This window comes from Triturus cristatus, chromosome 2_2, assembly GCF_964204655.1.
Source record: "Triturus cristatus chromosome 2_2, aTriCri1.1, whole genome shotgun sequence".
Classification (NCBI taxonomy): Eukaryota; Metazoa; Chordata; class Amphibia; order Caudata; family Salamandridae; genus Triturus; species Triturus cristatus.
This window is the reverse complement of record NC_140582.1, coordinates 352594393-352621742: the sequence shown is the minus strand read 5'-3', so window position 1 is coordinate 352621742 and position 27350 is coordinate 352594393. Positions and strand designations below refer to the sequence as shown.

The 27350-nt window shown below is 52.7% G+C and overlaps 1 protein-coding gene across 2 annotated transcripts in view; it reads right to left on the bottom strand.

Moving 5' to 3' along the window:
- Nucleotides 1-27350, bottom strand: part of CENPE (centromere protein E) — a 1911253-nt gene that overhangs the window by 968906 nt on the left and 914997 nt on the right. For both annotated transcript variants that reach the window (XM_085641421.1, XM_085641422.1), the window contains exon 41: nucleotides 16164-16469. In XM_085641421.1, the coding sequence (XP_085497547.1) occupies nucleotides 16164-16469 (306 nt within the window). The remainder of the gene's footprint in view (nucleotides 1-16163; nucleotides 16470-27350) is intronic.

Below are 27350 nucleotides of genomic sequence, written 5' to 3'. Positions count from 1 at the left end.
CCACGAGAATGACTTCGGCCCGGCCCCGCTTGATCTTCTTCAGCACTCTGGGCAGAAATGGTATAGGCGGAAAGGCGTATAGAAGACCGGAACTCCACTCGTGACGAAAAGCGTCGCCTAGCGAGTGCCGCCTCGGAAATTTCAACACACAGAATCGCTGACATTGCGCGTTCTCTTCGGTGGTGAATAGATCTAACCAAGGCTATCCCCACTTCTGAAAGTGACCTTGCACCACCTCCGAGTGAAGACGCCATTCGTGATCCTTCATACACCTGTGGCTGAGTTCATCCGCCCTGGCGTTCAGTGAACCTGCCAGGTGTTGAACCACCAGGGATATGCCCCGATGTTCCAGCCATGTCCTAAGGCGGAGGGCCTCCTGACATAGGGTCTATGATCCCACCCTGCCTTGTTTGTTGCAGTACCACATGGCGGTGGTGTTCTCCGTGAACACCTGCACAACCCTTCCCCGACCAGAGGGAAGGAAGGCCTTGAGTGCAAGACGGACCGCCCGAAACTCCAGAAGGTTGATGTGGAGCCCGGACTCCGCCGGAGACCAGAAGCCTCTTATCTCCGCCTCTCCCATGTGGCCGTCCCATTCCAGAAGGGATGCATCTGTCACCACTGTGTGTTCTGGTTGGGGAAGGGAGAGGGATCGACCATTGACCCAATCGCAACTCGTGAGCCACCACTGCAATTGTTGTGCAGTGCCCTCCGAGATCTGGACGTGATCAGACAGGTTGCCGTGATGCTGTGCCCACTGGAACTTCAGGTCCCACTGCAGAGCCCGCATATGCCATCTGGCATGATCCACCAACAGGATGCAGGAGGCCATCAGGCCCAGTAGCCGGAAGGTCATCCTGACCAAAACCCGGGATAAAATCTGAAAGATCGAAATCATAGCCTGAATATACCTGACTCGCTGCTCGGGAGGATAAACCTGAAACTGCACCGAATCCAGAACCGCTCCGATGAAGAGGAGCTTCTGAGAGGGTATCAGGTGAGACTTCGGCACGTTGATGGAGAACCCCAGCAAATGCAGGAGGTCGGCCATAGTCTGGAGGTGGGAGACGACTACCTGGGGCAAGCCCGCCTTCAACAACCAGTCATCGAGATAGGGGGAAGACTGGGACCCCCCTGATCTGCGCAGATGAGCTGCGACCACCACCATCACTTTCGTGAACACCCGAGGGACGGTGGTAAGGCCAAAAGGGAGCACGGTTAACTCAAAGTGCTCGTGGCCTATCGTGAACCGCAGGTAACGACGGTGGGCCGGCAGGACGGGGATATGAAAATAAGCAGCCTGCAAGTCCAACGCTACCATCCAATCTTGCGGGTCCAGTGCAGAGAAGACCTGAGCAAGTGTGAGCATCTTGAACTTCTCCTTCCGGAGGAAGAAATTGACGTTCCGAAGGTCTAAGATAGGACACAGACCCTTGTCCTTCTTGAGGACCAGAAAGTAGTGGGAATAACAACCACGAACTACTTCTGGCCCAGGAACGTGCTCGATAACCCCCTTTGCCAAGAGGGCCGTGACTTCCTGCTGAAGAAGCTCAAGATGGTCCCCTGACATGCGGTGGTATTGAGGTGGCATGGCTGGAGGGGAAGTCTCGAGATGGTGTGAGTAGCCCCTTCGGACAATGTCCAATGTGATGTTGCGCCAGTGGGGGAGATGATGGCTAATTCTGCCACCCACTGGCGTTTGATGGGCCTGAAAGGTCAGACTAGGAAGGCTTTGCAGTGGATGCTGCGAGGGAGGAGGTGGACTGACCTGCCCGCTGGCCCCCAGAACCACCTAGATGGTTCCCGAGGCCGCGCGGAGGATGTTGCTTTGCAGGCCTGTGGCTCTGGAACAAACGTATTGGGGTACCCCTTCCTTGAAAGGAGCGAAAAGCGGAAGACGGAGGAGGGCGAGTGGCCGACAGGCCCAAGGACTTGACCGTAGCCCGTGAGTCCTTAAAACGATCCAATGCATTATCCCCCTTATTGCCAAAAAGGCGAATGCCATCAAAGGGCATGTCCATCAAAGATCAAAGTGTTCTGCACATCCCGTGAGAAGCCAGTTGTCCTCAGCCAGGCGTGGGGCCGAAGCGCCAGCGTCGTGGAAATCACCCAGCGAGTCGGCGGTATTAAGCCCACAATGAATAGTGAACTTTGCTGCGTCTCTGCCAGCTGCTATAGCTTGGGAAAGTACTGTCCGTGCCTCCTCCGGACAGTTGGGCAGCACCTGCGCAACCGTATCCCACAGAGAGTGGGAATAATGGCCCAAGAGGCATGCGGTGTTCACCGACTGCATCCCTAAGCTGGTAGAAGAAAACAGCTTCTTGTCAATTCATGCCAAGCCAAATTGAACTGCTGGCTGAAGCCCAGTCTGGGATGGGGGACCCTTCAACAGCTTCATGGAGCCTGCAGGCACACCACAGGGAATATGAGTGGTGTGAAAGAGGGCTAGCATCACCTGGGTGAAGATTGCGATCCGTGTGGGGCAGCGCCAGGGGCTGGTAACTTCAGAAGCATAACAGGGGACTTCCAGTCCAGATTTGCCACCAGAAGTGAAACTGGCACCACCATATCAGGTTTCAAAGTTAAGGCTAGGGAATTAGCTGAATGGATGGATAACCTGCCCATGGAACAGAAGGCAAACTGATGAGCCTTAGAGTCTCTGATGACTTTGCCCAAGAAAGAGGCCACTATTCTCGGGGATCATCTCAAGTCCATATCATAAAGAGCTTGGCCACCCAATCTTTGATTACTTTTCTGTGTATGCAGCCACTATAATTCCTGTACGTCTTTCAGTCATGTTTGAGCCCCAGGCATCAGAGATAGACTAAGTGCTGATCCAAGATAGACAGCTGCCTACCACAGGAATCACACCTCTCAAATCCTGAAATATTTGAACAACATCTCTGAAGCACTGTTTTTTTACCACAATTTGAGGAAAATATTCTGAAGGGAGCAAAACTGGGTTTATGTTGAAGGGTGGGACAAACGTACGAGTTATTTACCTTCGGTAATGATGTATTTGGTAGAGACGTTGTCTCGCCGCAGATTCCTTAACTTAGAATATCCCCAGGCATCAGACTGGATCCGGAAAACTTTTTGCAGCAGCACCTCTGCGCGCCGGGGGATGGCGCCACACAACCCCGCCCTGACGTCGTCCACGTACGTGACATCAGCGAGGTCATACAAGTCCCTACCGGCACGCTGACGTAAGTTTTCTTCGGAGAAGCTTTTCCGCGACAACGCAGAGCTATCAACAAAAAAAACGGTGAAAGTATGGCAACAGTGTGCGATGGCTGAAAATTTGTGAATACATAAGGAGGATGGTGCAAAACACCATCGTAAAAAACAGAATTGGACACTGCCTACATATAAGTGAAAAAGTTGTGACAAAGAACCTCGCAAAGCTAAGCGAAGACCCTTCCCAAGTGCAACAAGGGAAGAATAGCTCAGACAGTAACAGATTGTTATCACCATGCAGAACAACAGACAGAAATAGACTGTCAGTATCATGTAGAACTGTGTCGTTTAGCAAGAAAGGAGAACAGAGATAACAACAGTCCACCACAGGAAGGTAGGAAAAGACTGGCAATGCCCCTTTAGTAATGGGGGCCTGAAGAACAAGTTACTTACCTTCGGTAACGATGTATCTGTAAGAAACATTAGTTAGTTAGATTCCTCACCTTAGAATATCCCCAGGCGTCAGGCTGGATCCGGAAAGATTTTTGTAGCAATACCCCTTGCGCGCCGCTAGGCGTCTTCTGCGGCTCCGCGTCCGTCGTTGGTGTCGTGCGCCGGAATGACGTTGTCAGAGTACTTAGACGCCGCCCTCGCGCGCTGACGTCAGTTCTTGTACATTGCTTTCCGTGCCAAGAACGCGTGACAAAAAAGTTTAGGGGCCTGAAAAGGATAACCTTAACCCTAGATGTCAGTTCGCAGAACGGGGAGGATGGGTGGGTCGGTGAGGAATCTAACTAATGTTTCTTACAGATACATCGTTACCGAAGGTAAGTAACTTGTTCATCTGAAAGAAACACGTTAGTTAGATTTCTCACCTTAGAATAGATATCCCAGCAATACCAACCCCGGTGGTGGGTCTGCGAACCAAGATCACACAAGAAAGTCCTGGAGAACAGAACGGCCAAAGAAGCCATCTCTCCGGACTTGGCTGTCCAGGCAATAGTGCTTGGCGAACGTGTGCAGTGAGGCCCACGTCGCCGCCTGACAGATGTCCTGCAAGGGAAGTCCCAGGGCAGTAGTCGCGGCTGTGGCCCGGGTGGAATGGGCTCTCAGCCCAACAGGAGGGTCCTTTTTCGCCAAGGAGTAACAAACCTTTATACACAATACGACCCACCGTGAGATGATCCGCTTTTGTACAGCCCTTCCCTTCTTAGCACCTACGTATCCAACAAAAAGTTGGTCGTCCTCCCGGAACGGTCTGGTGCGGTACAAATAAAAGGACAGCGCACGTTTGGGGTCCAGACGGTGGAGCCTCTCTTCCTCTTTCGAAGGATGCGGAGGCGGAAAGAAGGTGGGCAAAGTGACCAATTGCCCGATGTGAAAGGGGGTCACCACTTTTGGAAGAAAAGAAGGACGAGTCCGGAGGACAACCTTGTCCGGATAAACAGAAAGAAAAGGAGGCTTAGATGACAGAGCCTGGAGCTCACTCACCCGTCTATCCGAGGTGATAGCTACCAGGAAAGCAGTCTTAAGAGTCAGAAGACGAGGGGACAATTGTGAAGAGGCTCAAAGGGAGCACACATCAGAAAGGTCAAGACAAGATTCAAATCCCACTGAGGCATTACGAAGGGGACAGGAGGGAACATGTGAGTAATGCCTTTAAGAAAACGCGAAACAGGGGACTTGAAAAGAGAAGGCTGATCAGGAAGCCGTAAGAAAGCAGAGATTGCAGAAAGATAACCTTTCAAGGTGCCCTGAGCAGAGCCCTGCTGGGCCAAAGAAAGAAGAAAGAGGAGAACCTGAGAGAGAGGGGCAGAAAGGGGATCCACAGCCTTTGCTGTGCACCATGCCACAAATTTGTTCCACCTGCAGGTGTATACCGATTTTGGGGAGGGACGCCTGGCTGCCAGAATCACATCGCAGACTTCAGGAGGCAAGTCAAATGTCATCAACTGTCGCCGCTCAATCTCCACGCATGGAGGTGGAGACTGGACAGGTTCGGGTGGAGGACCGTCCCCTGCTGCTGCGACAGAAGGTCCTCCTGAAGAGGCAGTCGTACCGGAGAATTGATTGACATACTGAGTAGCTCGGGATACCAGTACCTTCATGCCCAATCCGGAGCCACTAAGATGACTTGGGCCCGGTCGCGCCTGATCTTCTTCAGCACTCTGGGCAGAAGTGGTATAGGCGGAAAGGCGTACAAATAACCGCAACTCCACTCGCAACGAAAAGCGTCGCCGAGCGATTGCCGCCCTGGAAATTCCAACGCGCAGAACTGCTGACATTGCGCGTTCTCTTCGGTGAGGAATAGATCTAACCAAGGCTCTCCCCACTGCAGAAAGAGACCCTGCCCCACGTCCGAGTTCAAACGCCATTCGTGATCCATCATGCACCGGCGGCTGTGTTCGTCTGCTCTGGCGTTCAGAGAGCCCACCAGATGTTGAACCACCAAGATGATGCCCTGGTGTTCCAGCCATGTCCAGAAGCGCAGAGCCGCCTGACAAAGGGTCCACGACCCCACTGCGCCTTGTTTGTTGCAATACCACATGGCGGTGGTGTTGTCCGTGAACACCTGCACGACACTTCCCCGGACATAGGGAAGGAAGGCTTTCAGTGCAAGCCGGATCGCTCTCAGCTCCAACAAGTTGATATGTAGTTGAGACTCCGCCGGAGACCAGAGGCCTCTGATCTCCGCCTCTCCCATATGGCCACCCCATCCCAGGAGGGACGCATCCGTCACTACTACGTGCTCCGGTTGGGGTTGGGAGAGGCATCTGCCCCTGACCCAATCGCGGTCCGTGAGCCACCACTGCAACTGTTTCGCAGTGCCCTCCGAGATCAAGACATGGTCGGACAGGATGCCGCGATGCTGGGCCCACTGAAACTTCAGGTCCCACTGCAGAGCCCGCATTCGCCACCTGGCGTAATGCACCAACAGGATGCAGGAGGCCATCAGCCCCAGAAGCCGCAGCAGCAAACTGACAAACCCAGGATAGAGGCCGAAAGATGGGAATCAGAGCCTGAATATCACGGACCCGCTGTTCCGGAGGATAGGCCCGGAACTGCGCCGAACCTAGAACCGCTCCGATGAAGAGGAGCTTCTGGGAGGGTCTCAGATGTGACTTCGGCACATTGATGGAGAACCCCAGCAAATGCAGGAGGTCGGCTGTAGTCTGGAGGTGGGAGACGACTGCCTGTGGCGAGCCCGCCTTCAACAGCCAGTCGTCAAGATAGGGGAAGACTACAACCCCCGATCTGCGCGGATGAGCTGCGACCACCGCCATCACTTTTGTGAACACCCGAGGGGCACTGGTGAGGCCGAAGGGGAGCACGGTGAACTGAAAGTGCTCCTGACCCACCGTGAACCGCAGGTAACGCCGGTGGGCCGGCAGGACGGGGATGTGAAAATAGGCGTCCTGCAAGTCCAACGCTACCATCCAGTCTCCAGGGTCGAGGGCAGCCAGAACCTGAGCTAAAGTGAGCATCTTGAACCGTTCCTTCCGGAGGAAGGCGTTGACGCTCCTGAGGTCCAAGATACGGCGTAGGCCCCCTTTGCCCTTCTTGGGAACCAGAAAGTAGTGGGAATAGCAACCACGACCTACTTCTGGCCCAGGAACGCGCTCAACGACCTCTTTGGCCAAGAGGGCCGTAACTTCCTCCCGCAGAAGATTCAAGTGATCCCCCGACATACGGTGGCATGGCTGGAGGGGTCGTCTCGAAGGGGAGGGAGTAGCCCCTTCAGACAATTTGCAGCACCCACCTGTCCGATGTGATGGAGCGCCAGTGGAGCAGGTGATGGCGAACTCTGCCGCCCACTGGCGTGGAATGGTCCTGAAAGCTCGGACTAGGAGGGCTTGGAGGCGGATGCTGCCGGGGTGGATGTGGACTGACCGTCACGTTGTCCTCCAGTACCGCCTCGGCGGAATCCACGTCCGCGTGCAGGTTGGGTCTGCGGCCGGTGGCTAGGCGGACGTGAGGAGGTGCCCCTTCCTTGGCCACGAAAGGGACGAAAGGTGGAAGTTTGAGGCCACGGGGCCGAGAGGCCCAAGGACTTGGCCGTAGCCCGGGAGTCCTTGAAACGAGCCAGCGCACTATCCGCCTTCTCACCAAAAAGGCGAGTGCCATCAAAGGGCATATCCATAAGGGTACTCTGGACAACCCCCGAGAAAGACGTGGACCGCAGCCAGGCGTGGCGCCGGAGCACCACCGTGGTGGAAATCGCCCTACCCAGCGAGTCCGTGGTGTCTAGTCCACACCGTATGGCATGTCGTGCCGCATCTCGCCCGTCAGCAAGCGCCTGGGCGATTCATGTCCGGGCCTCCTCCGGGCACAGGGGCAGCACATCCTCCACCGCTTCCCACAGAGAGTGGGAGAAACGGACCAAGAGGCAAGCAGTGTTCAAAGACCGCAGGGAAGAGAACAACTTCTTTCCGAACTGTTCCAACCTCTTGCATTCCCGATCCGGAGGAGTGGACGGGAAGGAGGATTGGGAAGTTGAGGCCTGGATAACCAGACTCTCAGGGTGGGGTGTTGGGACAGGAAACTGGGGTCGCCCGGAGCAGGGTGGTGGCGCCGGGCCACGTTCCGATCCACAGGAGGAACTGTGGAGGGCTTGGACCAAGTGCCCTGCAGAACGTCTATGAGGGCCTCATTGAACTGCAGCAGAGGCTCTGTGGAGCTTGCTGACGGTTGAAGCACCTCTGTGAGGATGTTAGTCGTCACGGCCACAGCAGGCAACTCGAGCCCCAGGGCTTCGGCCGCCTTGCGCAGCACCACTGAGAAAGCTGCACCTTCCTCCGAGGCCAGAGTCGGAGGAGAGATGAAACCAGCGTCCGGAGAGGTGTCAAGATCACTGGCATCCCCCAGTTCGTCTGACCAGTCCTGTGAAAGTTGGGCCTGCCTGGCCGTAGGGTCCTCAGACCCCTCCCAGTCGACCCCGTCATCCGATTCCTGATAAACAGGAGGAATGATCGGAGCCGGCCGGTAGATGAAAGGCACATCTATCGGCGTCGGGTGCAGCGTCGAGCGGCGACGCGCCGGCGTCGGACCCGGACTAAACCGGGCAACGGCTGCGTCCGGGGACGGCGCCGGAGGCGGAACCGGTGTCGGCGCCGACGGAGGAAGCGTCGTGAGGTCGACCGGCACAGGCAGAGATCCAGGCCTGGATCCCTCAGGGACCTGCGGCGTCGGGACCGAAGTCGTCGACGGCGCCGGGGCCGGAGCCACCGGCACGCGAGGTCGCCCAGTCGAGCCCGCGGGGCCCGAAGGCGCACCGGCAGGCGTCGACGGCGGAGCCAGGCCCCTCATGGCCGAGAGGGAAGCACTGACCTCCGCCGGAGTCGCGTCAGTCCCAGGGACCGGCGGGTATGGAGACGGACGAGTCTCCTGCGGCTCCGACGGAGCCGCAGGGATGGGACCACCCTGACCCTCGGCCGAGTCGCGCGACCGGCGAGGGGAGTCCGAAGAGCGGTGTCGCCTCTTGGACTTCTTTGAACGCTTCGACTTACCCGAAGACTTCGAGCCCGACAAGCGATTATGGTGGCTGCGGCTCCACGACCGGTCCTTGGACCTCCTCCTGGACCGGGACCGTGAACGGCGCGGAGCCGAGTGCCGAAGCTCGAGAAGCTTACGGGACCGCTCTTGCCTAGCTTTCGAGGTCAAGGCCTGACAATCGAGGCACGACTCCGCGTCGTGGTCGACCCCCAGGCAGTAAAGGCACCGGCGATGGTGGTCCATCACTGACATCAGTCGATGACAGGAGTCACAGGCTTTAAACCCAGGCATACTACCGGCACCAGAGTCGAGTCGAAAGAAGACCAAAAAGAGTCAAAAAAGTTTAGACAAAAGGTGACTAAGGGGTAAGCTCTTCCCGGATCGGCGCTTTCTGGCGCGGAAAAAAGAAGAACTGACGTCAGCGAGCGAGGGTGGCGTCTAAGTACTCTGACGACTTAATTCCGGCGCACGACGCCAACGACGGACGCAGAGCCGCAGACGACGCCTAGCGACGCGCAAGGTTTATTGCTACAAAAATCTTTCCGGATCCAGCCTGACGCCTGAGGATATTCTAAGGTAAGGAATCTAACTAACGTGTTTCTTTCAGATACAGGGGTCAACAGATCCCCAAAGAAGTCGACTGTAGAGGAGACCAGAATCCTGAGCCAATAAAGAAGGCGGGAGGGAGGGAAGGCTGCAGGGGTTGACAAGAAAATGAAGATCAATATCCTGGTGAAGGTTAATCAAAAGGCATCATATTACAGGTAAGGAACCCTTGAGAGGGAGTCAGCTGTATTATGGCAAATCTCAAAGGGATGCAACAATGTGAGCACCCATGAGAGAAAAATCAATGCCAACTGTAAAAGGGGGCCAGCGAAGAACCCCACTTGGCAAGGTCCTCGCACAATGGGGAGGCTGGGTGGGCGTTAAGGAATCTGCGGCTAGACAACGTCTCTACCAGATACGTGGTTACCGAAGGTTAGTAACTCGTACATCTGATAGAGACATCTAGCCACAGATTCCTTAACTTAGAATAGATACCATAACCATACCCCATGGGGGAGGTGGGTCTGGGACAGAACCGCAGAAAGTGCCCAAGCACTGAGCCGGCAACAGAGTGACGGACAATGGGGAAGGCTGTGGCGGAACAGCCAGATAGCAACACAAATAGCGCAGAAGAGCAAAAGAGAACGGTATGCAAGACATCGTCGAGCCCGGACGATGACGAAGGAGGAGAACCTTCAGATCTTCGACGTCCAACGGAGAATGCGCACTAAGGGACACTGAGCGCAGGAATGGACAAAACACCTTTTAAATTCTGACGTAACTGCCACCACAAGTACGCGCAGAAGGACCAACATCCGGTCTGCAACCTTTGCCTGCCAGTCGACCACGAGAGCAAAGACTGCAACGCCTGCTCCGCCTTCACACCGAAGACACTCCGGGTGAGAGAGAGAGGCAGATGAGAGCCAACTACAACATGGAAGGCAAGGGTAAGGCCCCGTCTCTGTACGACCTGGGCCTCTCCACCGACAATGAAGACAACGTCGCCTAGGGACCTGATGACTCCATGCAGAGACCGATAAGACGTCTGACAAGGTAGGAGAGACGTCGAGCACAAAAACTCCGAAAGGGCCCCGAAAACAAGAGACTGACTCTCGAAAAACAGAGTCTAAGTCCTCGAAAGGAACACCGGCGCCCAAAATTTCGACGACCGCAAGTGGATCCAAGGACGAAAGGCCCAGCGGATCCTTCGAGAAGGACTCCCAGGTGCCGAAGGCCACCGAAAAACAAAGTTTGTCGAAAAAGGCCCACGAGGTTGGTCGTTCGACGACGAAAGACAAGGTTGCGTCGACGCAAGCTCCGTCGAAAAGGCCAGCGCTCGACGCCGAGCATGCCTCCAAAATGGAGAAGAAAATAGAAGGCTCGAGGCGGAGATGGAGAGCATCCTTCAAAGGAAGAAGGAGTTCGACGAAAAGATGAAGAAATTTACAATCCCAACGAAACCAACGACGGTTATCGAGGTCGAAGACCAGGACGAGTTTGACGCCGACGAGCAGTCGAAAACTCCAGAAGAAGAGGAAGATGACCTCTACTATGAGGGAGAAGAAGAAGAGGAGGAACAGCAATCTAACTACGGCTCGGCGCCGACGCAAGACCTGGAATGGCAGGACCTAGACGCCGAAAACCCAGAAGAGCCCGTGGAGACTTATCCTTCGAGGCCTTCGCCGCCAGATGATATTGGGGTTATAACATGGTCGTAAAGAGCGCGGCTGCAGCTTTTGGTGTGAAACTAGAGGAGGAAAAACCCAAAGCGGACTTTTTACTCGAGACACTGCTCCCCATCCAAACTAGGAGCCAGTTCCTCCCCATGCTTCAGTGTGTTATGAACCAGGGGAAGGAGGCGTTCAAGGACCCTGCAACATGCAGATCCATTACACCCAGAACAGAGAAAAAATATAAGCCGGAGAGGTTCGGCCAAGAACCAAAGTTCAAGAGATAGAAATTAGCAATGTTTTTAGAATTGCAGGCGGAAACAAGAAACACACCAAGTGCACACCCAGTCCCAAAACAGGAAAACAGGGGTGAACAGTAACACTCGGAAGCACACTGATGCAGGCCACCACAGAAACATGCGCAGCGCAAACAGCTACAGAACCCATAAGGTGGCGTAGCTAAAATAAGCATAAGGCTGCTCGACCAGACAGCGGTAAGACCCAGGTGAGAACCAACACACGACATACAGACAAGTAGAGTGGAGATCTAGGACGACGGACATTAGAAGAGCCGTCCCGCATGCCCAGCCGATACAATATAGCACAGCCGAAGGAAGGTGCAGCAGAGGCACCAAAGTACTAAGGTGTAGAAACGGAGGAATAATTGCAGAATTTCAGACCACACCCTTCGAATAGAAGGAAAGTAACCCTTGTCCATAACAGAGAATCATTCAGTAACTGAACACGAAGAAGGGAGCAGTGTAAAACCGGGGAACCACCCCAGTAAGCGGAACGCAAAAAGGGGCCTTACTGGTAATGCCGCATGCATCACTTGAAAAGTCCCTGAAACATGGAGACTTCGGACCAAACCTTGCAGCCTCGAAGAGAGGTGAAGAGTAGGAAGAAGAGTACCCATGGAACTGGTATATATACACCTAATTACAGATATATATATATATATATATATATAGCAAAACCGGGTAAACTAGCCATGACTATGCAACATGGTTGTAGAGGAACACACCTGGTGCCGTAATGGCAGACGGAAGCTGCCGTTAAAGCGTGATGAACACCCCGAAAACCTCCGAAGGAGGAGAATGAAGCAAGATGACTAATGATGTAAAGATGACGCCAAGGCACAACATTGAGCACCGTACAACGGCAGATAATAGCACCAGAGGACGCCTAGAGGCCAAAGGAACTCGTAGGCCCAGTTGACATAACAGAGCTATATAATAGCAAACAAGTTCCACACACAGAGTATGAACACCCCAACAACGGCGAACATATTTATTAGGGCAAGCCACAGTCAGAGGAACAATCTGTGGAACACTGCCACAGTAGGTTAACCGCCAGTTTAAAATGCATAATGCATCCAAGGGATGAGAAATGAAAGGGTAATCACCTCCGACCATGCAAAAGGAAGACCTGAGGCTTACTATCAGCCTAAACACATAACGCATCAAAAGGATGCTAAATGAAATGGTACCACCCCAGAACAAACGCCTGAAGAACACAGGCCTAAGGGAGGGGAGGGGGCGGGCCCGCGAGGAGGCGCTGAACAGCCGAGTCGGCGTGTGCATCAAACAATAAAACCCCATCAAAGGGTAAATCAACAAGACTCTCCCGTATATTTTCCGTGTAGAGGCTATCCCGTAACCAAGCATTGCGCAACAGGGCGACTGAACCAGCCATAGCCCGGCCTAACGAATCAGCAGTATCCAAGGCGGAGCGGATCGTAAACTCAGCAAGGTCACGGCCATCCCGGAGAAGATGAAGCAGGTCAACACGAGCGCCTTCAGTGCTGGTGGAGAAGAAAGACTCTGCAGAGTCCCACAGGGAAAAAGTAGCCCGATCCAGGAGACACACTATATTTAGTGACCGTAGTGCAGCACTAGTGGATGCAAAGATGTTCCGACCCCATAACTCAAGCCATCTTGACTCCCGGGAGGGAGAAAGCAATAGACGGGGCAAGGAAGGAAAGTCAGTTTGCAAAGCAAACCCCTGCACGTCGGGATGCACAAATAAGCAGACCAGATCATGTGGAGCAGGACGGTGGCGGTACAAGACCAAATGAGCCACCAGGTCACCGGAAGCTGCCCGAACCCAGGTGCCCAAAATTGCATCATAAAGAGAAGCTTCAAAGGACAGAAGCGGCTCCACATTCCCTGACCCACGGTGAAGGACATCAAGTAAAGGGTCCACAGACAAGGGCGCCGAAGGGGGCTGCATGTTCAAAATCTGAGTGGCCAAAGAGACCACTCTGAGAAAAGCTGCACCAGCCTTGGCAGCCCTCCAAGGTGGGGATAGGAGCTCATCAGTAGGTGAGGGCTGAAGCTAACCTTCCCAAGACAGTGAGGGTGCGACCAATGCCCAACTCAGGGGAGCTCCATTGACGAATGGGGGTCCTGATGAGGCTCTTGAGGAGGCGAGGAGCCTGCCAGGTGCGGGTGCTCTTGAGGAGGTGGGGATCCTGCCGGATTCACATACTCTAAGGGAGGCACAGGCAAGAATACATCCGGCGTCGCCCGGCGTGAGGGTGATGCCAAACTCTCTCCGGACGCCTCCGGTGAAGAGTCAACAACCCAGAGTCGATGCGGCGCCAAAACCACTTTAGGCGCCGGACAAAGCTCGGCCGGCGCCTACTAATCGACTCCATCCAGCGTCGAGTCGGCTCCGTCCGGCGCCGAATCCATGATAAGCTCCCCTTCCGAAGAAGAAGGCGCCGGAGATGCAAGCCTCCGGCGCCGCACCGGCACAGCCTCAACCCGGACCCGCTCCGACTCCGAAGGAAGAAGCGAAGGCAGAGCCGGGGAGGCAATAAGTTCACCTTCCGAAGAAGGAGAAGGTGCTGGAGCCTGGGGGGGGGGGGGGGGAGGCAAACCTCCTGCGCTGCCTCAGCCTCAACCGCAACAGGCTCCGACTCCATAGAAAGAAGTGGAGGCAAGTCTACGGCACCGGAATGGCGCCGTATCGGGCTCCAGACATGCGGCCGCATTGCCCAGAAGGCCGAGGTGTGCACAGAGCAAAGCTTTGAGCACCAGCAACCACCTGCGATGCCACAGGGAGCCCCACAGGACTACGCGGTGTGGCAAGGGTGCAATGGGCCGTAGAGAGGCACCCAGCTGGGCCGCACCCTGACGACGCCATATGGATCGTAGAGAGGGACCCAGCCGGACTGGGCCCTGACGATACCACATCTCCGACATCCCTGGAGGGTAAAGGCTCATTTGATGCCAGAGGCGAACCCACCGGCCAGTCCGATGGGGACCCCACAGATAGGGGAGGGCCTGAGGATGCCCCAGGGACGGGAGAGGACCCAAGGGAGGCCTGCAAAGCCGTAGCATAAGCCTCCATTTGGGCCCGAGTCGCCCCCACACCTGGACATGGTTGATAGAGGGGAGGACGACTGTCGGGGGCTCATGTCCGGAATATTGCAGGAACCAGTGCCCCTGACAACAGATGAAAGGGAGGTCGAGGACCTCGGCGACCTGCGCCGCAACTCACCAAGAAGTGGTGAACGACAGCCTCGGGCCCCAGAGGGCAACCGACGGCGAAACTACGTTGAAGAGGCCATGGGACGAGACGACTCCGACCGGGACAGTCGTGCCGAAAGAAGCTTCATCTGGCGCTCCCGACTGGACTTCGGCTTAAGGTGTTGGCAGGCTTCCCAGTCCCTGGAGTCGTTGTCCTCGCCCAGACACCACATACAAATAAGATGCGGGTCTGTCGTGGAAATTTGCCGCGAACAGGAAGTACAGGATTTAAAGCCCGAGCACATTCCACACTGTTCCAGCCTTGAAGCATCAAAAAAGGGACCTGAAAACAGGCCAGAGGAACAGCTCACTCCGGATCCGCGTTGCACGCGGAAAAGAAGGAAACTGATGTCAGCGCACCGGGAGGGACTTATATGACCTTGCTGACATCACGTACGTGGACGTCAGGACAGGGTCATGTGGCGCCGTCCCCCTGGGCGCAGAGGTGCTGCTGCAAAAAGTTTTCCGTATCCAGTCTGACGCCTGGGGATATTCTAAGTTAAGGAATCTGCGGCTAGATGTCTATCAGATATAAACTGATGTCTGTCTGTGATGTCATGCCAGGGGTGGAACCCAAAAGAGTCTGAGCCAAGGCACCACCTAGAGAGCTATTTCAACTTTCTGTATTAAGTCTAGTAAATCAAGAAGTGGGGAATCTGCAGCTAGAAGTATCAATCAGAAAATTACTTTCTGAATAAGAAGGAAAGCACGGTTGAATTCCCAATTCCATTCTAGTCAGTATCTTGGTGCTGGGAACTCAATAGAAAAGCAAACAGTTTTTGATGCTCGGCATATAAAAATGGACCCTATCTGGGACTACCAGCATCTTGAAATGAGCAAGCACTTCTAGGCACAGTTTCACTTGTGGTTGGCTCACAGAAGCCTACTTACATCATCGGCTGCTGTGTTCACAGTAGGCGCTGATGACAGACCGAAATATCACCAAAGGTGAATGGCCTTTTCACAACAGGGCCTGGAGAGCATGCCTCCTCCCGACCCAGCTTGTAAACTTAATCAATGGTTCTTGTGTCAGTTAGACTTCCTTATCTTGCAACAGGACAAAAGGTTTTCAAAGTCAATGTGATAACTCTCGACTCTCCAAGGATCATACGAGACAGATTCTCCCATTGAGACCATGGACCAGTGTCGCCTATATCCCCTAGCAAGCGTCCCTTCTAACAGCTGGAACACAAGTGTGATTATTAAACAATTCTCCCTTGGTAAGTGAGGTCCATCAATCCAAGATGAGAAGGAAAATGAAAGGGAGTGTTTGCTTGTCTGCTATCTTATTATATATTTGATTTCTGATAAATAGACATCCCTGAGGCACTAGAAGAACACATTAAGTCATCAACTTAGCAAACCTCACTGACAATCTCTCTTTTGGGGAAACGTCCATAAAAGTTGGTGTCCAGGATCACTCGGATGAATCAAAATGTCTGCAAAGAAACAAAGCTAATTCATGCCCTATTATAAGGCCCACCTTTGTAAATGGGTGTTCCTCGGATTGAGGTGGATTGTTAGCGCTAGGAATGAATGCATAAGAGAGCAATAAGTATCAGACGAAAAGAAAGTTACTTGGAAAGACAACAGAGCAGAACAGTTAACATTGAGTAGCAAGAGAGCCAATTATTTTTATATGAATTCAACCAAGATTTTATTACCAACTTACATTATTGGGAAGCTAGGTCTTGTATAGCAGAAAACAAACTAATTGGACATTCTTATGAAAATGACTCACCTGTGTAACATTTCTTTCAATTTCCTCACGGAGTTGCTCGTTCTCCACTTTCATAGTGGTTTGTACCTGCTCCAGCTCAGCTATCACGTTTGTTAAATCAGAAGCACCGTCCTGTACTTCCTTCTGTTTCTGAGTAACAACACAATTGTCGAGTTTCACTGATTCCAGTGCAGACTCGCTGGCCTTTAATCTTTCTTCAAGCTGTTTCATCTCTGAAGACAATCTCTGCTCTTGTTCTTTTTTCTCACACATAACTTCCTCTTTCTCATTTATTTTCTGTTGCAGTTCTTTCCTCAGATCAGACAGCTGGAATAATAAAAAACACATAGGTGTTCTGCCATATAATGGTGGGCATAGAAACTACATTGTAGAAGTACACTTTACTTACCTTCACTAACGATGTACATGGTAGAGACGTTGTCTAGTCGCAGAATCCTTAACTTAGAATTATCCCCAGGGGTCAGACTGGATCCGGAAAATTTCTTGCAGCAGCCCCTCTGCGCGCCGGGGTACAGCGCCACACGACCCTGCCCTGACGTCGTCCACGGACGCGACGTTAGCAAGGTCATATACGTCCCTTCCGGTGCGCTGACGTCAGTTTTCTTTGGGGAAACTTTTCTGCGGCACAATGCGGAGCCACCAACAAAACTATTAAAAGTATGGGAACAGTGTGCAAAGGAGAAAAAATCAGTAAGACGAAGAAATCGGATGGTGCATAACACCATCATAAAGGACAGTATCAGAAACAGTCTATTTACGGACCAAGAAGTAAAGGATATAGCAACACTGTGAGAGACAACCCCGCAAAGCGAAGAGTGGACCCTCCCCAGAGGCTGAGTAACAAGGGAAGATTATCCCGACAGACAAAGACAGTCTTAACACATTGTAGAACTGTGTCGGCCTACAAGGGCGGAGCACAGGAAGAACAACAATCTACTGTGAGAAGGCATTACAAGAATGGCACTTCCCCTATAGCAATGGAAAGCTGAAACATAGCCCAGCAGATCCCAAAAGGAGGACTGAACAGGAGACAAGATCCTGAAGTAGAAAGAGGAGGCGGGAGGGAGGACAAGCAATAGGAGAAGATTCCATACTGGAAGAACCAGGGTGGAAGAATGCAGAGAAAAGGAAGACGAATCTCCTGATGAAGGCGAAGCAAAAAGCACCGCTCCACAGGAAGAGAAGCAACCTGGAGGAAGGTGGCTGCATATTGTAAATCATAAAAGGGTTGCACCAAATTGAACACCTTGAATGAAGACCAGTGCCAACAGAAAGGAGGCAAAGCGGAGAAACCCACCTGGCAAGGTCCTCGCAGAACAGGGAGGATGGGTGGGCGTTAAGGAATCTGCGTCTAGAAAACGTCTCTACCAGGTACATCGTTACCGAAGGTAAGTAACTCGTACATCTGATAGAGAAATCTAGCCGCAGATTCCTCAACTTAGAATAGATACCATAGCCATACCCCAAAGGGGGAGGTGGGTCTGCGACGGAATAATAGAAAGTGCCCGAAAGCACTAAGCCAGCCACAAAAGGACAGACTATGGGTAAAGCTGTGGAGTAAGCCATTGAGCAACCCAAGCAGCTCAGAGAGCAAAAGACAACGGGAGGTCAGGTATTACAAGACTGACAGAATGGCGCAAGACCATACCCGTGTGAGCATGAGATGTAGAAACTGCACTAAGCCATATCCCAGAACTTTAGAGGGAGTACATAACGAGGAACAACTCCCAGAGCTTAATGGTGCACCAACGAAAGCTAGAGGGCAATATGGACGTAGCCAGAGCCCAACAGGGGAGCCTTTGCAAGGAAGGCCGGACAAGCAGCATCCAGGAGGCAAGAAGGAACTGAGCAACGTCTCAAAAGGGCATGCGAGAACAGAAGATGCCAAGTGCACCCTTAGTCACACCAAGACGACAGAGGCGGAGAGCACCATGCTAAAGGACACCGAGGCGGACCACAACGATAGCATGCATATAGCAGACAGCTATGGAGACCACAAAGTGGCTTAGCTAAGCCGAGTATGGGACTGCCCAACAAGTGAGTTGGAAGGCCAAGGGGGAGGGGAACGCACCCATGGAAGATTGAAGCGCAGAACGCAGCACCTGGGACAACCTTCATCAGAGGAGCTGTCCCGCAGGCACACCAAACACAAATGAGGGTAATACCCAAAGTAAAAAGACACATCCAAAGAGTGTGGTATCCGAGGCACTGAAGGTGCCTTTAGGAACTGTGAAGAAGAACACACATAGCCGTTGAGAACATTAGATCTCCAGCCCACCACTTCCGACCCCGAGGGGAAATGCACCCCAATAGAAGAAAGGGACTGTGCAGTACATGATCGGGACAGATAAGACTCTAGAAAGAGCATCCAGGAGCGGAGGCCCACCTCAGGGAGTGAAACCCTAGGAAACCTTATTGCTAAAGATGCAGGAACATGCACCGTAGTGCAGCCCAAACTTTGTAAGAAAAAACACCGTCTTACAGAACGATGGCAAGACTGAGTATACGGTACCCAATTGCTCCCCGAAACACAAGGGTATAGGACCAGACCTCGCAGAAGCGAAGAGAGGCGGAGGTGTGTAGAAAGGGATACCCAACGGGCAATCCGAGGAGATATATATATATATATATATATATAAAAAAGGGGCCAAGCCACGAGACAAGGCAGCTGAGGGTACGATAGGAGGACCCACCGATGCACCTGGGGCAGGAGGCAGCTTCATTTTGAAGCATGTTGAAATACTCTGAAAAGAGATAGAACAAGGAGAAAAACCCCTAGAAGATGAGAATGAGGTAAACAAGCAAGGCTCAAGCCAGGTGAGACCTGTGGCGCGTAGGAAACAGTGCCAGAAGGCACAACACTATAAACCGTCCAATGGTAAGCAAATTGAGTCAGTAGGCGTAGGGAGCCCAAGGGAACATCCACACTTCCTAGCACAGAGCGGCGCTACACCATAGCATACAGGTACCCCGTCGTAGTGCAACTGAACCAGCCATAGCACGGCCTAAGGAATCCAAGGTATCCAGGGCCAAGCGGATAGTAATTCCGCCAGATCACGGCCGATACAGATAATATGGAGGAGGTCAACATGAGCACCCTCAGATGTGGAAGATAGAAGAGACTCTGCAGAGTCCCAAAGGGCCAAGACACACACTGTATTGAGTGATCGAAGTGCTGCGCAAGTGGAGGCGAAAATATTACGACCCCACAACTCCAGCCATCTGGACTTCCGAGAGGGAGGAAGAAGCAGCTGAGGCAAGGAAGGAAAAGCAGCTTGCAGAACCAACCCCTGAACGTCTGGATGAACAAACTGGATCGTTTGGAGTAGGGCGGTGGTGGTGCATGATAGAATGAGCCACCGGATCACCTGATGCCGGCCCAGCCCAGCCCAGGTGCCCAGAAGGGCATCATAAAGAGAAGCTTCGAAAGGCAGAAGCGACTCCATTCCCCGAACCGTGGTGGAGGACATCCAACAGAGGGTCAACAGGCAGAGGGACCGAAGGGAGCTGCACACTCAGAATGCGGGTGGCCATGGAGACAACTATTAGAAATGCCGCACCAGCCTCGGTAGCCCTCCGAGGAGGGGACAACAACTGATCTGTGGGTGAGGGCTGTAAACTGAGCCTCCTACCCCAAGGAGGGCTCCCGACAAACGGAGGATGAGCCCAATGTCCAAATGAAGGAAGCCCCATGGACGAATGATGGGGTTCCGGAGGAGCCACAAATGCCAAGGGGGAGGGGGGGGGGGGGCATTGACGGATTCGGCGTTGACAGACCTTGGGCTGACACCGAACTCCCCCCGAAAGCCTCCGGAGAGGAGTCAATGATCCGTTGTCAAGGCGGCACCAGGATGTCCTCGGTCGGCGCCCACTCCGCCTCGTCCGGCGCCGACTCTGCCTCGTCCAGCGCCGACTCTGCCTCAACCACAATAGGCTCCGGCTCCGAAGTAAGGGATGGAGCCGGAGCCAGGTTCGGCGCTTGCTCAGCCTCCGAAAAGGCAACCGCCTATCCGGAAGGCCGAGGAGTTCTCGGAGCCAAGCTGCGAGCACCAGCAACCACCTGCGACGCCACAGGGAGCCCCACTGGACTATGCTGCGCAGTGGGGTGCTATGAATCGCAGAGGGGGACCCAGCCGGGCCGCACCCTGACAAGGCCATATCTCCATCATCCCTAGAGGAAAGAGGCTCAATAGGCGCCAGGGGCAAACCCACCGGCATGGCCACCGAAGACCCTGCACGTAGCGGAGGGTCTGAGGACGCCCCAAGGAGAGGAGGGGTGTGAGAAGTTGGCCTGATATGTAGTGCTCACTATTCTAGTGATCACTGTGTATCATTCCAAACGACCCTTATTGATGATTGGTTGTAAGTCAACCTTTTAGACCAGCTATCCTAGTAGCGTGGATACGAGCAGTCTTTAGGCTAAACTCTAGAGGGCGTGTTAAGCCAGCTGTTTACCATCACATATACCCCTTGAACACCAAGTGAAAAGACACCACACAAGTTGGTATGAAAATAAAAGGATATTTATTTATAACAAGACTACCCTGGCTCTTTATGAGTCAGGGAGCTAAGCACACTACAAAACTCTTAGGAAAATACTTCAGTTGCACACTTTACACAAATGCCCGAGGGGCACGAGAAACCATCTACACTAACAGTGAAATGCGAATGGTTAGAGTCTGGAGGTACTGATTCCGGAGTGATCCGATCAGTGGGACTAAACGAAAAAGGAACTGGACACTTGTAGAGCGAACCTGCGATGGAGCACCGAGATGCTCGAGTTCCCTCGCCCGGAGGCTGCGGCTGCGTGAAGTTCGGCAAGATGTCGGGAGTCCTCGTGTAGTCTCAGGAGCCTGAAAGAAGAAGTTGCTGGCAGGCGACCAGTGACGATGTTCGGAGCGATCCAAGCCTGGATCGGTGATGAAGGAAACCTGAAAGCAGAGGGGACTCAGTTCTCAACCGCTAGCCAGCGATCGTGTGGGTACCAGGAGGGTACCGGCTGAAGTCACCTCGACCAGGTGAGTGGGTGACGTCGGACTCGGCTGTTCCTCGGACCAGGAGGCGCGGCGGCGACCAGGATGGAGGGCGAGCTGTCCCACGAAGGTGTCTGCTGTCGATGATGCTGGGCCCAGGCAGGGGCAGCGGATCTTGGCAGTGGCAACCCAAGCGGGGGAGTCAAGATGGCGTCGGGAGTGGACCAGGAGGGTCCGTGGTACTCCTCTGTTGAAGGGGAGCAAGAGCCAGTCTGGAGCAACCAGACTAGTGATGAAACAATTGTGGTGCGTCGTGAAGAGGGCCACAAGCCGGTCGGCAAGTGGTCGCACAACGCGGTGAACAACAAGGAGCGGAAGGGCCCCCACGCAGATCTCGTGGATGCTGGGGAGACAGACTTCGATGCTGGAGCTGCTCAGGGTTTAGGGCTTCTCAAACCCTAGGTGCACTCACTCGAGGGTCCCTCGGTGGGCGTGCTAGATGAGCGTCGTGCAGGTTCTGAAGATAGCCGGTCCCGCAGGTCTCGTCACACCTACGACTCTCAGCTGGGCTGATGAGGTAGGTAAAAGGTCAGAGATGGCAGGGTACTCGGGTCTCGTCGAGCTGGGCAGTCTTGATCCGTAGGAGAGACTTACAGCAAACCGCAAGCGCTTAGATGGTGCCTGCTGGTGCAGGGTGGCTACTCCTTAGCCACAAGGGAGAGTCTTCAGAAATAGTCAAGAGTTCCTTTCGTGGAAAGTAGTTCGTGATTCGGAGTTATCCGATTATCTTATTATCCAATTTGGGAAGGGGACTCGCTCCTACCTTTATTCTAAGAAAAGGGGCTGGCCCGTGACTAGGTTCTACCTATGGGTGGAGTCAGGAGGGGGGTGGTTACACCCCTATCCTTTGTCCGGCTTCGCGCCAGCTCAGGGGCTGGTGTGCCCCCGAAACTGGTTTGAGCCGGGCTATGCACAGTGAGCACCGGGGTGCCACTGGCAATCACCTTCCTTTCAGCCCTGCCTACCTGGGATACACAAACCCTGTCTGGGACGGTGCTAACACCGCCCTCGACAGGAAACCCTTTGTCCAGGCTCCCCCTGCTGGAAGGTCCCCCAGCAGCAGGAGGTCAGACTTGTGTCTGGTGGCAGCATCCATTTTGTGATGCTGAGGCTTGAGTCAACTTTAACCGGGGTTCAAGGTTACTTCCATGTCGTGTCCCTCTAAAAGGGGGGAATGCTAACCCCGTCACCAGGACTGGCGAGGGGTTCGTATTCCCATTCGTATGACACCTTACTCGACATGTATAGGTGATGCGATGCCAAAGTTAGCAAATAACCGCAAGGATTATAATGCATTAAAAGTAGTTGGCCCGCGTCACCATGGAACGGCCATTAGGACTTGGTTCCGCAAGCCGTCGACGGGCTCAGCTCGCGCCAGAGCACCGTCCCACATGATTCCCTGCACTCTGCCTTCAGGATTGATAAGGCCTGCTATAGGAGTGACTGATAGGAATCCATGTGTCCATTTTAGGGTTTAGGTGTAGGAATACTACACCTACAGCAACGGGTGATTACACCACGTGGCCCCAGCTGTCGTGCAGCCAGTTGTGTCAGATTTGGGCGGCCATTCCAGGGGTGGCATAATACATGCTTCAGCCCCTGGTAGGCCCTGGGTACACCGATGCCCTGGATACCTGTGGTATGCTGAGACAGGGACTGACAAGGTGGCCCAGTTCCAATTAGTGGATGCACCTAACGTACATGTGTGTTAATTTCGAGAGAGAACAGCTAGGCTGTGGGTCTGATTGGCAGGCCCACCGCCGGAGAAAGTCGTAAACCAATGAAGCAAAAGCAAAAAATCTGGGTGATCATAGGATTGCAGACCCTACTCTCCTACAAGGGGAACCAAGGGAGGCCTGCAAGGCTGCAGCATAGTCCGCCATTTGGTTCTGAGTCACCCCCACGCCCGGGAAAGGCGGATAGTGGAGGGAGGACTCCTGGGGGCGCACGTCCGGAGAGATCCGGGAACTAGTGCCCCTGACAACAGAAGGAAGGGAGGGAGGTCAAGGACCTCGGCGACATGCGCCGTGACTTGCCGGGAAGGGGCGAGCGATGCCGCAAACGGAACCCACTGCCTCTAGGAGGAGGAGGCCAGGGGCTGTGTCAACTCCGACCGGGACAGGCGAGCCGAAAGTAACTTAATTCGGCGCTACAGTCGGGATTTCGGCTTGGGCTGTTGGCAGGCGTTGCAATTCGTCGCGTCGTGGTGTTCGGCCAGACACCATATGTAGATACGGTGTGGGTCCGTCGCAGACATTTGCCGGGAACAGGAGGTACACGTTTTAAGGCCCGAAGGCATCGCACACTGTTCCAGATGCGAAGGTGTCAAAAGGGGCCTGAAAACAGGCCAGAGGAACCGTGTCCTCCGGATCCACGTTGCACACGGAAAAGAAGGAAACTGACGTCAGCGCGCCGGGAGGGACTTATATGACCTCGCTGACGTCACATCCATGGACGATGTCCAGGCGGGGTCGTGTGGCGCTGCCCCCAGAGCGGAGAGGTGCTGCTGCAAGAAATTTTCCGGATCCAGTCTGACGCCTGGGGATAATTCTAAGTTAAGGAATCTGCAGCTAGATGTCTCTATCAGATCACTATTTAACAAAAGAAGTGTGCAAGCCCACACAACCTCAATTCACCAAATAAAACCTCTCATGCGGTGCATGACACCTCAATTCCCTGCTGGCTTTACATGCAATTGATGATGAGCAGACAAAAGCTGACATATGAAGAGAAATGGAACCAGGACAACCATAGGCAACACAGTAGAAAGTATCTCATACATCCTATTGTCTCGCCTGCTCTCAATATGTAAGGTCTACAACATCTCACGGATAAGGTTTCTATTGGGGGGAATGAGCTCTGATTCTCTCTAGAGGAAGAAATCCTCGCATCTCCAAACTGTGTTTTCCAAAAAACGCACCTGATCTCAAAGAACCTTTGGTAATGATCTTTGTTGGTGGAGTCTCTATCTACCTGCAGATTCCACACCTCTTGAACCTCCTACAGGTGATTAAAAGGATCCAGAAGATGTTGAAATAGCTCTTCTGCACAAACAGTTGCAGTCATGGCTCTAAATCTACTCAAGATACTCCCTAGTTATGGAATCACAGCCCATAAATAGTGTAGCCCAGCATCTTGGGGCCAACGCCCATCCTCTTTCCACACCCTCAGAGGTGTAGATGAGATCGAAAAGACTGAATGCAGTGCAGAGAGCTAACTTGGAACTTAATTGCTAAACTTCAAGACTACTCAAAAAGAGATAATAGATGGGTCAGTCATGAATGTGCAAGGATATAGTATCCATCAGTTAGTTACAGAGGGTAAGTAATGAGTTCTGGTTAATACTATCTGCAGATTCCTCACCTCTTGAATCATTACACAAGCAGTGGGTCTGGTGAGTCAATCAAACAATAAGTCTTGTAACACAAATCTGGAAATGTTGGTCGCCCATGCATACTTCAACATTGGGACAGTAATGCCTGGTGAAGATGTGGATCAAAGCTTATGCAGGGCCCCAAAAGGTGTCCAGGACAGTCTAGAAAAGACCAAAGAAGGCAGCATCAGCCTGGTGGTATGGGCCCTGCTGCAGTTAATGGGCTCCTTCTTGGCGAAGGTTATAGCAGATTCTCATGCAGAAGACAATCCAGCAGGAAACTGCCTCAGGTTCACCGCCCCATTCTGAGGGCCACTGTAGACAGGGAAGAGCAGATTATTCAAGCAGTTTTCCTCAGTCACGTCAATGTAGAAACAGAGCTCCGTGAGGATTTAGATGATGCAGTGTACCATTCTCATAAGCAGAGGATGCAGCAATAGTTAGATTGATGGCAAGGTAATAGATTGGCCAATGAGAAATTGACATACCACCTTAGGAAAAGAAGGCCCTAATAGTAGCATGTCAAACAAGAATTAGGTGAAAGGTGAACCCATAGACAAAGCCTGAAGCATCCTAATACAGACAGAGGTGAAGGAAATTAGGAAAAAATCTTAAAACTGATAAATCTTAATGAGCTGGATGAGGATTGGTGGGCGTTAAGTAATCTGCGGCTAGCATCTACCAGATACATTGTTACCAAAGGTAAGTAACTAATTCATCTGATAGAGACATCTAGCCGCAGATTCCTTAACTTAGAATAAATACCAAAGACATACCCAATTGGAGGTGGGTCTGCGACTGAACACCCTCCTAGTTCAAAAGAGAACTAAGCTGTCAATTACATTGACCAAAACACAGTGGGGACAGCAAATGCCAGCGCGGCTGACACCAAACCAATGAATCTCTGCAGGGGAGCTATAAAAAAGGGGCACCACAACCCTGCAGAGGACAGACGAGACGTCACTCGTCCAGGCAGGAACTAAAGGAAGACATGGAACCAACAAGGTATAATGGAAGAAAGTGTATAAACTTCTGCCAAAAAAGAAGTTCAACTGAGCACCAGATCCTATGGCTCCGCAATAGACACAGTCCCAGAGAAGGGACAAGACAGTATGACAGCGTCAAAGCTTACAAAGTAAGAATACATCACAGAGGATGCCAAGAAAGGAATGCGAGGGAACAACGTCACCATCCCTAGATATACAGAACCGTGACTACCAGGAGAAACATGCATGTGGATGGCAGGATACACACGCAAGGAGACAGTATGTACCATGAGAACTACACCACACCTATGCAAAAGCCAAAGACTTGAAGCATCAGGTAGTCAAACAGCTAACCGTACCCAGAGGTACAAACATTGAAGGAAAAACCGGGGCGACACATAGGGCTCGCTCCCATGAGAGAGATCTGGGGTAAAGACCCCCAATACTAGGGCAAGTAAAAACCTACTAAGCGTGCACTCATTGTGGCAGATATATGTGGTCACCAGTAGGTAGTTATAGTTAGGACCTATTATCCATAGGAAAATCTTAACATTCTATTCCCAATAACTTTGGCGCCAGTTGACGAATCTTCGCACAATTTTCAAAACTAATGGCCCGGTCTGGTCAGCTCCTATCCTGAAAGTTTGGGGGTGATACGTCAAGCGGGGGCTGAGAGAAAAGGGGGGTCCCAAAACGCGTTTTTCTCATGTTAATTCCCATAGGAAATGTTAGACACCGCTACAGCCTGAACTGCTGAATGGAATTACACCAAATTTTGCAAAAAGGTAGCCACTGATTCAGAAAGCGCCCTTTTTTTAAATGGTGTAAATCCGTTCAGTAGTTACTGAGAAATTCAAAAAATAGTGATGAAAAAATCATTTTCCCATAGGACATTTTAGACATTGTTATAGCAAAAACTGCTGAACGGAATTACACTAAATTTGGCAAAAAGGTACGGCTTGGCTCAGAAAGCGACCTTTTTAAAAATGGTGTAAATCCGCTCAGTAGTTGTTGAGAAATTAAGAAATAAAGATAATGATATATATGGCCGCAGAGGATCCGCGCACCCTCCCGATCACAAGCTTCATGCTAATTGGCTGTCAACACTCCAAACCAAGAAGTGTTGGCAGCCATCTTGTGCCTCGGTAGAACCGAGGCACAAGAAGAGAGAAAAACAAATGCGCCAAACACAAAAAGGGGATAGGGTAGAAACACTCTGACCCCCTAGGCCTGCTCAGGGGGTCCCACAAGGAACCCCAGGGCCCAAAAACATTTTTTTTTTTTAAAACATCGCGGGATGCGCAGAGGGTCCGCTGATCTGTCCCTGGGTCCAACTAGCCCACCATGTACCTCCAGTAAGCACCACAGAGCTGCGTTGCAGAGAGGTGGTCCGAGGCCATGCCCCATTTTACACCTCTCTGTAATGCAACTCTGTGGCACTTATTGGACATACCTGGTGGGTTAGTTGGCCCCCCAGGGACCCTCAGGATTCAAGGGGACTATATCCCCCAACTTAAAACGCCCACAGGGCGTGTTTGCACACGTCACTTCAGGCTCCCCCTCCCTTCACCAGTGTGTAAACGCACCCAGTGGCGCGTTTTAAGAGGTAGTTTTAATCCCCCTGCCCTATTATGTACTAGGGGCTTACAGAGGAGGTCATGCTAATCACAGGGGTACCCCAACGCATAATGTTCCCTAGTGTATGTAGGTGTTTTCACTGTATTCTAAGTGTCTTTTAGCATGGCACTGGCTCTAGGCCTGGTTAGTCAGTCAGTTAACACCAGTACCCGTCTGA